Source organism: Thamnophis elegans, chromosome 7, assembly GCF_009769535.1.
Source record: "Thamnophis elegans isolate rThaEle1 chromosome 7, rThaEle1.pri, whole genome shotgun sequence".
Lineage (NCBI taxonomy): Eukaryota > Metazoa > Chordata > Lepidosauria > Squamata > Colubridae > Thamnophis > Thamnophis elegans.
The window spans coordinates 83,864,526-83,877,700 of NC_045547.1; the positions used below are offsets into that span (position 1 = coordinate 83,864,526).

At 47.0% G+C, this 13,175-nt stretch overlaps 1 protein-coding gene across 1 annotated transcript; it reads left to right on the forward strand.

The window, feature by feature from the left end:
- Positions 1 to 5: 5 nt before the first annotated feature.
- On the forward strand, positions 6 to 12,094 carry OPTN (optineurin; the record flags this gene model as incomplete). The annotated part of the gene is made up of 8 exons (XM_032221899.1): positions 6 to 116; positions 1,267 to 1,382; positions 3,167 to 3,316; positions 3,968 to 4,061; positions 5,184 to 5,342; positions 7,145 to 7,275; positions 9,124 to 9,179; positions 10,756 to 12,094. Coding segments are annotated over 8 exons (942 nt in total), but the record flags the coding sequence as incomplete, so codon positions are not given.
- Positions 12,095 to 13,175: the final 1,081 nt, after the last annotated feature.

Sequence of the window (13,175 nt, forward strand, 5' to 3'; positions counted from 1 at the left end):
AATGTTTCACGGGAATCCTTGCTTTTCACAGGCTGTTGAGTTTGAAAAGGAAGACAGACGACAAAGGCACTCAAACGGAAGAAGACGCCAAGAAGAAAGAAGAGAGAAGTGAAAGTGTAAGTACTACTCCTTTACCAACAGAAGAAAATATTTGCTGCTCGGGGTTGAATTGCGGGGGTCCTCGGTGCCCTCTGAGCTTGGTGGTTTCCTTGCAGACATTTCGAGACCCAACTAGGGAACATCCTCAGTGCTAGAAGGGAGGAGGAGGAGGAGAGGAAGAGGAGGACAGGGGCAGGAATGGGGATGACAAATGTAGGATTTCTGATGCTCTTGGAGCTTGGCTGTTTTCTTGCAAATGCCACCTTACTTACCTTGTCAAGATGTTGTCTGGATGAGTAATAAAACAACTGCAAGAAATTAACCCAGCGCCAAAGACGCCTCTACTCATTCAGTCACAGTTACTACCCCAAACCCAGCAGGGATTTTATCATTTTAGTTCCTCCGAAACTCAAAAAGTTACTAAAATGAACTTCCTTCCCTCGCTTAAACCCGACTGCTTTTTGGCATAAACATCTTACACCTTGCACACATCACAAAGGGTCCCAGGATGACACCTACTGTCAGGGATCCAGATAGTATTCCCGGAGCAAGCAAAACTCCGAGGCAGGTGAATTCCTCAAAGAGTAACTTTATAGGAAATCTCACATTGGCACGGTGAAAACCGACTCTGAAGTTTCCCACGGTTTTCATCTAATCAAAAGTAAAAGTTTTCTGTTCAACCCCAAACAATCAGTCACGTGCCTGGTGACCTCACTCCACCTCAGAAAGCACAAAGGACCCCCACAGTCCTCCTCCCCCTTTATACACACACACACACACACACACACACCTCCCTTCTAGCACTGATGGTGTTGCACGCACCACTTTAAAACTGAGTGTGTTTTAATCTTAGTTGCAACTAACCCTCTTCTTTGCTACTGTCCCGTACTTAAACAGAAAACTCTTCCTGTGAGTGACAAACAATGGCGTATATTTTGCAGAATCAGCCAGGCACACACACACACACTGGCTTTGTAGGAGGGGTGCAGTGTGTCGTTCTTACACTGTGCGCAGCAAGGGTTTTGTTTTGAATTCTGAGTGGGGGATTCATTTAGCGCCAGATACCTGTTTGACTCCTGCGTGCCGTCAGCCACATTCTTTCGCGCCTTGTCGTGTTTCCAGCAAGACACAATTGGTTTTTTTCGGTTGTTAACTTCGCTCTTTTAGGTGGGCAGTGAAGTGGAAGTGCTCAACCTGCAAGTATCTGCCCTCTTCAGAGAGCTTCAGGAGACCCACGCCAAGTTAAAAGAAGCAGACGTCATTCAGAAAAAGCTGCACGAAAAGTAAGCCATCGAACACTGTCAAATGCCTTTTCTTAAGTCGAACGCAACTCTGGGAGAGAACATGGACACATCCAGGTGGTATTTCTTGGCAATGCAAAAAGTTTTCGATTTACGACAGCTCGTTTAACGGTGATTCAAAGTTGCCTCAGCCTCAGGAAACATGATTTACAGCTGCGCATCCTCAGAGTCACGTACAGGTGGTTCTCGACTTACGACCACACGTCTGTTGCTCAGTGAGTCATATGTTAAGTGAGTTTTGCACCAATTTTATAACTTTTCTCGGCACTGTTGTTAAGTGAATCACTGCAGTTGTTGAGTTAGTAACCTGGTTGTTAAGTGAATCTGGCTTCCCCATTGACTATCCTCAGCAGGAGGTCGCAAAAATCACATGATCCTGGGGATGCTGCGACCGTCATAAAGCTGAGTCAGTTGCCAAGCGTCCAAATACTGATCATATGACCACGGGGATACTGCAACAGTTGTAAGTGTGCAAAATGGTCATAAGTCACTTTTTTCACTGCCGTTATAACTTTGAAAGGTCACTAAACGAACTGTTGTAAGTCGGGGACTATCTGTATGCCGCGCCCCGTAATGCTTTACAACCCTCTCTGGTTGATTTACGATGTGGAAGCATTGTTTGCGTCCTGGCCCCAATAATCTGGCTTCTCATTTTACCAACCTTGGAAGGATGGATGGCTGAGTCAACCTTGAGCTGGTCAGGATTGAACTGCTGGCAGGCAGCTGACTCAGCCTGCAATGCTGCATTCTAGCCACTGCGCCAAGAGGAAGGAGAATGAGAAAGGGAATAGGAAGGAAGGAAAGAAGGAAGGAAGGAAGGAAGGCTGAAAGGCTGAGTCAAACTTGAGCCAGCCAGAATCGAACTGCTGGCAGTTGGCAGAATTAGCCTGCAATGCTGCATTCTAACCACTGCGCCATGAGGAAAGAGAATGAGAAAGGGAAAAGGAAGGAAGGAAGGAAGGCTGAAAGGCTGAGTCAACCTTGAGCCAGCCAGAATCGAACTGCTGGCAGTTGGCAGAATTAGCCTGCAATACTGCATTCTAACCACTGCGCCATGAGGAAAGAGAATGAGAAAGGGAATAAGAAGGAAGGGAAGGCAGGCAGGCAAGGAAGGAAGGCAGGCAGGCTGAGCCAATCTTGAGCCGTTCAGGATTGAATTGCTGGCAATCGGCAGAATCACCCTGCAATACTGCATTCTAACCACTGCGCCATGAGGAAGGAGAATGAGAAAGGGAAAAGAAGGAAGGAAGGAAGGAAGGAAGGAAGGAAGGAAGGAAGGAAGGAAGGAAGGCTGAGTCAACCTTGAGCCAGTCATAATCGAACTGCTGGCAGTCGGCAGAATTAGCCTGCAATACTGCATTCTAACCACTGCGCCATGAGGAAGGAGAATGAGAAAGGGAAAAGGAAGGAAGGAAGGAAGGAAGGAAGGAAGGAAGGCTGAGTCAACCTTGAGCCAGTCATAATCGAACTGCTGGCAGTTGGCAGAATTAGCCTGCAATACTGCATTCTAACCACTGCGCCAGGAGGAAAGAGAATGAGAAAGGGAATACGAAGGAAGGGAAGGGAAGGCAGGCAAGGAAGGAAGGCAGGCAGGCTGAGCCAATCTTGAGCCGGTCAGGATTGAATTGCTGGCAATCGTCAGAATCAGCCTGCAATACTGCATTCTGACCACTGCACCACCGTGGCGCTCTATCCGAAAAGATGCTGCCGGTTCCTTCAGATTTTTTAACCCCCTTTTCATCCCTTATGATGTCTCCGTTCCCCAGGTGTCAGATCCTTGAAAGAGAACACCCCTCCGCTGTTGGAGACCTGGATGAGAAGCAGCAATTGCTGTACACCATTAAGAAGCTGGAATTGCAGGTGGAGAGCATGCGGTCAGAAATCAAGCTGGAACAGGCGAAAACCAGCGACGAGAAGTGAGTGTCACCTTGGGACATCTCCCCATCCGAAAGGTGCTTTTCCAAGAGGCCAACTGGATTTTTTGTTGTTGTTTTTTGTCCTTGAAGAGGTTTCGCTTCTCATCCAAGGAGCTTCCTCGGTTCTGACTGAAAGGTGGAGCTTTATATTCCTTGCAAATCTCCTTTATTGGCCTCCAGTGGCTTATAGCAATAGCAATAGCAGTTAGACTTATATACCGCTTCATAGGGCTTTCAGCCCTCTCTAAGCGGTTTACAGAGTCAGCATATTGCCCCCAACAACAATCCGGGTCCTCATTTTACCCACCTCGGAAGGATGGAAGGCTGAGTCAACCCTGAGCCGGTGAGATTTGAACCGCCAAACTGCAGTCAGCTGAAGTAGCCTGCAGTGCTGCATTTAACCACTGCGCCACCTCGGCTCGGCTTCTTCCCGGATTCCGTCTCTGTAGTTACTGGATATTCCGAACGGGTATTCCTCCTCTCCCCAGGATGGAGAAACCCATCCAGAGTCTGGTGCGATTGAGAGATCCCAGTTCTTTGGCTCCTCTGAAGCTCGTTTTGGCTTTCTGCGAAGGGGGAAAGTGGGAGTGGGAGAGAAAGAGGGACTCTCTACTGGCGCTTAAATTTCGTCTTCCTCGTCCTCCCCCCCAGGGCCAAATTCCAGGGCCTCCAGGATTCTTACGGCAAACTGGTAAAGGAGCTAACGGAGGCTTTGCAGACGGTGGAAGAACTAAAAGTCAAAGAGGTGAGCTTCGCTCTGGACTAGGAAAGCCGTAGTAGAAAGTGAGTGGGGGAGTGGGGTTTCCACGTGAGAAGCGAGTAGGCTTCCGTCTCACCACTCGGGCAGAGATTTAGAAAGCGCTGATCTTGGACCGGCTGTGAAACGGCTGTGAGTATTGAGCCCTTCTGAGAACAGCCAGGTTGGGCTAAGGATGGGAAGCCATCTTGGATGGCTACTCCTTAAACCTACACTGGGTTTCCTCCTCCTCCTCCTCCTGTTCTTCTTCCTCCTCGTCCTCCTATCTCTTCTGCCTTCTCTTCTATCTCCTCCTCTGCACCCCCTTCTTCCTCCATCTCCTCCTCCTACCTCCTCCTCCTTTTCTTCCTTCTCTACCTGCTACTGGTACTAATACCATCTTCTCTTCCTATTCCTTTTCCTATCTCCTTCTACCTCCTCCTCCCCTTTCTCCACCTCCTGTCTTCTCTTCCTTCTCCTCTATCTTCTATCCCCCTCCTCCACTTTTTCCAGCTTCTATCTCCTCTTCCTTCTGTCCGTTCCTTCTCCACCTACTACTAATACCATCTCCTCTTCCTTCTCCTATCTCCTTCTTCCTCCTCCTCCTATCCTCTTCCTTTTCCTCCTCCTTCTATCCCCTCCTGTGATTTTTCTATCCCCTCCTCTGCCTCCTCCTTCTCTCTTCTTCTTCCACTTCCTCCTCCAATTTCTCCTCCTCATGCTGCTCCTCTTAGCTCCTCTTCCTTCTCCTTTCCTTTTTGTGTATCTCCTTCTCCTTCGACCTCCTCCTTTTATCACCTCCTCTGCCTTCCCCTTCTACCTTTTCCCTCCTCTGCTTTCTGCTCCTTCTATCTCATCCTCCTTCTCCTCCTCTTCTATCTTCTCTTCCTCCTCCTGCTCTTTTTTTCTGTTTCTTCCTCTGCCTCCTCCCTCTTCCTCCTTCTCCACCTCCTCCTTCTATCTCTTCATCCTCCTCCTCTTCCTTCCATATGGGGTGTTTTTCATACTCTACATTTCCTGGTAGTCTCCCATCCAAATAAGAACCGGGTCTAACCCTGCTTAGCCCAGATCGACTCGGTGACGGGGCCCCTGGAATCCAACCGGTGACATTTCCGATTCGTCCTCCCGCAGGCGCAAAGGACCGACCAGGCGACGTTGGACGAATTAATTCACAAACTAGACCTTGCGGAACAGGCCCTGGCTTCCAAGCAGCTGCAGATCGACAAAATGAAGCAGACGCTTATGAAGCAAGAAGAAGAGCTGGAGACGGTGGCCGTCCTCCGAGCTCAGGTACGGTTGAACGGCGTTTAACTTCCAGGGCCTGGTCTGTAGCTTGAGATCCCCTGGTGGTCTTCCATCCTGATTGGGACTGACCCGGCTTGGTTGCTACGTCCAGTCAGGTCCCATCACCTGAAGAAAGTAGGGGAAATCTTCCTCACTGGACGTCAACTCCTGATGACTTTATGGATACGTAAACCTAGCTTTATTTTTTTGGCATAAAAGTAGATTGAAATATCAACTCCTAAAGTTGCCATGCTGAGGAAAAGGGGTAGGGGAGCGCATTCCATACATGCCTTCGGCTAGAGTCGGATCTCAGATGACTGAAGCAGGCTTGGGAGGGGTGTACCTCATTGGGGAATGTGATTTATGACACAGACTGAGGGAAGGGAAAGAAAAAGGGTAAAGGTCGGCCATAATTCAAGTGAGGTTTAGATCTGACTGCAACGGAGTATTGCTTGAAATGACTGGTTTTCTTTTGAAACTTGGCTCGAGGCTCATGAATCAATGGCATCTTTCTGGCAATCTCACTCTGGGGTGTTTTTCAATTTCCCAGTCAAGGCTAGATTCCGTGGTGGTCTCCCATCCATTCCGCACCAGGCCTTGAACTAGTTAGCTTCCCAGTCCAAACCAAGTCATCCAGATGCTGCCAGCTGGTTAGATAGCCCTTAGACTTATATACCTGTTCACAGTGCTTTACTTATTGACAGAGTCAGCCTATGCCTCCTCCCCCCCCCAAAAAAAAATCTGGGTCCTCATTTTACCGACCTCAGAAGAACGGAAGACTGAAAATCGACCATGAGTCGGTCAGGATCGAACTGCTGGCAGTGGGCAGAGTTACCTTGCAATACTGCATTCTAATCATTGCGCCACCAAGAAGGAGATTGAGAAAGGGAATAAGAGAGGAAGGAAGGAAGGAAGGAAGGAAGGAAGGAAGGAATAGCACTTATATACTGCTTCCCAGTGCTTTACAGCCTTCTCTAAGCAGTTTTACAGACTCAGCCCCTTGTCTCAACAATCTGGGTCCTCATTTTACTGACCTTGGAAGGACAGAAGGCTGAGTCGACCATTAGTCAGGATTGAACTCCTGGCTGTGGGCAGAGTTGCCTTGAAATACTGCACTCTAACCACTGTGCCACCAAGAAGGAGATTGAGAAATGGAATAAGAGAGGAAGGAAGGGAGGGAGTGAGGAAGGAAGGAACGAACAAACAAACAAACAAACGAAGGAACGAAGGAATAGCACTTATATATCGCTTCTCAGTGCTTTACAGCCCTCTCTAAGTGGTTTTACAGAGTCAGCCTCTTGCCCTCAACAGTCTGGGTCCTCATTTTACGGACTTTGGAAGGACAGAAGGCTGAGTCGACCATTAGTCCGGATTGAACTCCTGGCTGTGGGCAGAGTTGCCTTGAAATACTGCACTCTAACCACTGTGCCACCAAGAAGGAGATTGAGAAATGGAATAAGAGAGGAAGGAAGGGAGGGAGGGAGGGAGGGAAGGAAGGAAGGAAGGAAGGAAGGAATAGCACTTATATACCGCTTCACAGTGCTTTACAGCCCTCTCTAAGCAGTTTTTCAGACTCTTGACCTCAACAGTCTGGGTCCTCATTTTACCGACTTTGGAAGGACGGAAGGCTGAGTCGACCATGAGTCGGTCAAGATCGAACTGCTGGCAGCGGGCAGAGTTGCCTTGCGATACCGCCTTCTAGCCACTGCGCCACCAGGGCTCTTAAGATGAGCAAGGGCTGAAGATTAGACTTCAGGATGAAAATACTGGAGACTGTTTGAAGTTGAGAGCGTTGTTTTCCTGAGCAGGTGGAGGTCTACTGCTCCGATTTCCACGCGGAAAGAGCGGCGAGGGAGAAGATCCATGAGGAGAAAGAACAGCTAGCCACACAGTTGGCGTACTTCTTGGCTGAAGATCAAGAACGTGGAGATCTTGGCAGGTGAGGGGCCAGTGAAGGATATTTTTTTTCCCCGTGTCTAGCAAAGAAAGACTCAAATAAAACCTTTCTCCGCCAAGGTTCTTGTCCCCTTGTCCAGTTAATTGGACTACTATAATGCACTCTACGCGGGCCTCCCAAGATCTAGGAGCCGACTCCTCATCCCGATTAAACCTCTTTTATTTAGGTTAGAGGGAATTCCTCTCCACCAAAGTCCCGGCCAAGAGATTTGACAACTACAGGCCTTTATCAGGCTTGGAGAGCTGCCAGGCCGATATCTTCCAAACTCCACGCTGTAGAAGCAATTACTTGGCAAGGAGCCAGGAACAGATCTTCACCCTAATGAATTGAATTGTCTTCTGCAAACTCCACTCCCCTTTCGCTCCTCTTTATTCCCTATGGGAGGGGCCATTCACCATCCACCTATGCCTTTACGCCTGAGTCGGCCCTTGTTCCTTCGCCGTTCCCTTCTCCTGGCAGCTCTGCGCATGCACACACTGGGAACAGGCTCCAGCTGTTCTTCTGCCTCACTGATGTCTGACTCTGAAGGCAGCTGATAACTGCCAGACGGTCCTGGCCCCCTCTCTGCCTCCGACACAGAGCCCTCATCAGAGCCTTCCCCAGACTCCAGGACTGGCCCAGGTTCCTCCCCAACCTTCTCACTGTCAGAGTCTGCTCCCAGCTCCGCTAGCCTCTGGTGGGCCACAACGCTGCCCTTGAAGAGCGTTTGGAAGTTTCAGTAGATCTGGAAGTCAGTGACATGAGCAATGTTGGGTCCACCACATGATATCCTTGCTAATTCCGCTCCTTTGAATGGTGTGGCTTCTCCCAGTTGGCTTATCTGGGTCCATTTCAAATTGTTGGTGGCTTCCCATAAAGTCCTCCCTGGCCAACGGTTGGGTTACTTCCTTGTCTGCTTATCTCCAAGTCTTTCCGACCATTCTAGAAGAGCAGGTATCTCCCAGACCCCTCTCGGTGAAACGGTGTCATCTAACAGTATCCTAGAACACGTTCTCTGTCACAGAAGGTCGTTTCTCCTGAGGTTCCCGAGGACTTTCCGTCGAGCCTTAAATCTGGGCTCTCCCAACCTGGGCACTTTGAGACTTGTGGACTTCAACTCATGGCCGGCTGAGGAATTCTGGGAATTGAAGTCCACAAGTCTTAAAAGCGGCCAAGTTTGGAGAGCTGCCGGCCACAAGTGTCAGCCACAATATCCAGTGAACTTGGTTTATCTTGGTTTGGTTGATAGATCATAGGGAGGTTTTGAGTCAGACGTTAACAGCGTGGCATTCTATTATCGCTTGCCACTGTTGTTATTTGTTCTGTTGACAGTGGTGGGATTCAGCCGGTTCGGGCCGGTTCAGCCGAACCGGTTGTTAAATTGCTGGCTGGCCCCGCCCTTTACAGGAGCCCCGTTTTGGCTCCCAGGTAAGCGCAGGGAGGCCTCCTAGGCCCAAAACAGGGTCCCCTCCCCGCACAGCCTGTTTTTGCTCCCAGGAGGCTGCAGGGGGGCCTCCTAGGCCCAAAATGGGGCGCGAGTGGCGGAGGGGGGGGGCATTTTTGTTTGTAGGGGGGGGCAGGAAGCCGAGTGCTGCCTGTCAAACCACCCTGGCCATGCCCACCCAGCCGCTCCTTTGGCGCAGAGAACCGGTTCTTAAATTATTTGATTTATACAATTCAAATTATATTGAGTTTTCGCTCTAAAATTGTGGCTCGTCCGTCCATCGTCGCGCCCTGAGATCAGCAACCAAGGAAGTCTTTTTAATATATATATATATATTTTTTAAATGAATTCCACTCGTGGAAGTGGATAATTGGCTCTCAACATGCTCTCCCCTTCCTCCCCCTCAGGTGCTCCTTGGCAGAGATGCAAACCCGTCATGGAAGCAGACTCTCGTCAGGACAAGGTAAATTCACCTGCGTCCGCGCAGGAAGGTAGGAAAAAATTTGTACGGAGTGGAGTTCTTTGTTTAGACCACAAATCCGGACGGGATTTGGTGAGAACCTTCCGTTTGGAGAGCAGAAGTGGTTTTACCAACAGAGGAGAACATTTGTGGCTCAGGGTTGAGCTGTGGGGTCCTTGGTGCTCTCTGAGCTTGGTGGGTTTCTTGCAGACATTTCATGACCCAACTAGGGAACGTCATCAGTGTTAGAAGGGAGGAAGGTTTGCAGAAAGGGGGGGGGAGGAGGAGGCGGACAACAACTGTGGAGTCCTTGGTGATTTCTGAGCTTGGTAGTTTTCTTGCAGACGTTTCGTTACCCAACTAGGTAACATCATCAGTGCTAGAAGGGAGTGGGGCTTGCGGTGGTGAGGAGGAGAACGATTGTGGGGTCCTCGGTGCTCTGTGAGCTTGGTGGCTTTCTTGCAGACGTTTCGGGACCCAACTAGGCAACATCATCAGTGTTGAAAGGAAGGAGGTGGAGGAGTACTATGGGGCCTTGGTGCTCTCTGAGCTTGATGGCTTTCTTGCAGACGTTTCGGGACCCAACTAGGGAGCATCATCAGTGCTTGTGGGGTTTGGGTAGAGCAGGAGGAGGAGGATTGTGGGATCCTTGATGCTTTCTGAGCTTGGTGCTGTATCGCTCTGAGAGGGGATGATGGAATAAAAAGAAAATTGAATTGAATTGTGTACTCCTCAACATGCGCCAGTTCTTTTTAGTGACCGTTCAAAGTTAACAACGGCACAGAAAAAAAGTGGAGCATTTTTCCCCCCACACTTGTGACGGCTGAAGCATCCCCCACGATCACGTGATTTTCATTCGGATGCTTGACAACTGACTCACCTTTATGACGGTTGCCATGACCACGCCTCCCCCTTTGCGGTGAATCAGTTAACAAATGTGCTGAGAGAAAGCCGTAACATGGGACAAAATTGACTTAACAAGTGTCTCGCTGAACAACAGAATTTTGGACCTTTTAACAAATACCTCCCCAAAATGTTGGAAATGCGAATCAATACACAGAACATATTATCATTTATGGTGGACCTGTGAGGAGGCAAAAAAATTTTTGGAAAAGGATCAAAAATTGGCTGGAGGCAATAACGGGGGTTAAAATAGCATGGAAACCTGAAGGTTTTTTTATTAGGAATTATGCCTATGAAATACAAAAAAAGAAATCCAGTATTTAATACTACATATAATTACGGCGGCAAGGATTGCCTTTGCCCGGAAATGGAAAAACAAATTAATCCCAAGCGAAGATGAAATAATAAGAAAGGTTATGGACTGTGCCGAAATGGATAAACTAACTAAAGAAATCCAGGGAAAGGAAGAATCAGAATTCTACCAGATATGGGATAAACGGTATAGGGGGATGGAGGAAAGAAACAAAAATCAATGAAAGAATATAACAAAACTCAGAATTTTGGAGCTCAATTGTGGTTGTAAGTCGAGAACTATGTGTATGTATAATGCAACTATTATTCAAAGTATAATTCATATTTATATTTCTTTTTTCCAAAAAACAATCTCTACCTGCAGGAGCTGAAGACCAAAATCAGCCACAGCAACCCAGAGATATTCCTATACATTCTTGTCCGAAATGTGGTATAATTCTTCCGGATATAGATACGCTTCAAATTCATGTTATGGACTGTATCATCTAAACAATGTTCTCAGAAATGCTCAGAAATCTGCACTTTGTACAGAAAAATATATCTGTGTGTCCATATGCACCTTGGTTTAGAAAGCGTTTGAGACCTCAACAGCTTCTTCCCAAGGAATTCCCTAGGGAGGTTTAGGGTTTAGTTAGGCATTCAAAACTGACCTTAGCAAAAACTGTTAACGTACATCCGTACAATCCCTTTCCAGCTAGCTGAAGCTAAATATGTCAGCTGCCTAATCGCTAGGAACCAACACATTTTAATGTGGGGGTTATTTAACGCAGCTTGTTCAGTAGGAGCGTTTCGCAGACTGGAAGTCTTAACGGGCAGCTTCAAAGCTGCCTATTTCTATTTAATCGCATATTTTAAAAGGGTGCGAAAGGTTTTTGAAGTGGAACCCCTTTCTTTGGCTGTTTCGACCGAAACGATTCATTTTATAGTCGGATGGCATCTGCTAAAAAACTCAAGCGTTTCTGATGAAATGAGAAGTGGAATCTGGAGGATTTAAACTTTGCCCCGACAAAATTTGTGCGTGGCCCTCCATGTGGTACTGAAGGGGAGAGGTTCCTTGATGAAATACATTGACCAATAGGTAAAATAAAAGGATGTTGATTGCCAGTTGAGAAAACATCCCCACTGGGATGCATGTGATTCTACTCTCAAATAGTCCGAAAGCTGTTGCGGCTATAGGTGGCATTTCTGTAAAGGATAAAAGACAGCGAGAGCAAATAAGAAGAATGCTGATTTTTTACTTGTGCTTTTGATTCATTCGATTCCTGCTTAAATTGTGATTATTTCAACGTGAATCAAACCAAATCACGAATTGCTTAACTGATTAAACAGGACAGGAGTCAATAGTGATGTGATTCAATAACATATTTTTCATGTTTATTTTGAAGCTTAATTTTGTACCTCTTATTGTTCCACAAGTACCTTACTAACATAAAGTTTACAACTAAGCTAGGAAACCATTGAAGGGAAATATTTGTGTGGGTCCCACTCGCTCATCTTAGTTTTTGCAGTGAGTGAGTTAACCTTTAAGCTAAATGAAGATTAAATTGATTAACTGCCCAATAAATATTTCGTTGGTCCTTATGTTTGAGATTTGTTTCAAGAAACGTCTGGATGTTATACTTGAAAAAAAAAAAGATTTAATGGCACAAGTGATAAACGAATTGTATGAATGAAAGAAAACAATAAAGCCATGTTCTGAAATATTTTGTTTGAAAGTTTATTGAAGATTTTAGAGGACCTGGATAGCTTTTTAAAGCAGTGTTTTCAAGAGTGCAACTGGGCAAGATATTTTAAACACTTAAGAGATTTCTTAATCCGATCTGTCCTCTTAGTTTATCCATCATGCGGGCCCAATAACTATACCAGATAGGTGAAAGGATTCAAACTTTTATTTGCAAATGAAAGCTTGTCCGGAAGTAGCTTACAAAATGGGCAAACCCTGGCTTGGAGAGAACTCCCCCCCCCCCTTTTTATATATATATATAATTTTGAACAGCGTACATCACTATGAACCAACCATAAAAATAGACATTGTGGCAAACCAATCCTAAAAGACAAAATTGTGCCTACAATTCTTCCATAGTCACAGTAACGTAGTTCAAGCCAATATATAGCTTTGGTGTCTTTATCCTTAATTCAAGCCTGGAGATGTGCAGAATTAATTGCTTTTTCAGCAAGAACCTGTTCTCCTTGTACAGCGCAGCTGCACAGGCTTTTAACTGCCTGTTATCACCATTTTCCTAAATTTTAAGAATCGTGGCTTTTGCACCAAAGTACATACATGTACACCAATACTGTGAATGCATTTTAAATCTTTATTGAGAAGAAGGATGTGTCGGCTACATTCACACAACATGCTTAACCTGGGTCTTGCATAAACCCAGTTTTACCCTGGGGTGACATGTAAATCCAGTGGGTTGCTTGCCCAATGCATTAAGCTACTAGGGAGGGGTGGGGAGGAAACCGGATTAAGGGAAGCAAAGCACGTGTGAATACAAGCTGCACGCCTTCACGTGTCTGAAATAAGCCTCCGCCCTGCTAGTTGCATTGGGGGTTGATAAACCCCGCTTTAAAAATCCCTACATTCTCGCTTCTGGCAACTGCGCATGCGGGTCAGAGGAGCGACTCTTAACATTCTTATCTCTTTGGCTCGCCGGGCCGCAGAGCGCGCTAATCACAGCCCATCTGCGCACGCGCCGTGATGAACACCGGAACCACTTCGGCCTTGCTCTTCCTTATCCTTCCCCATGGAGTTCCATAGAGATACTAACAAAGAAATATCTA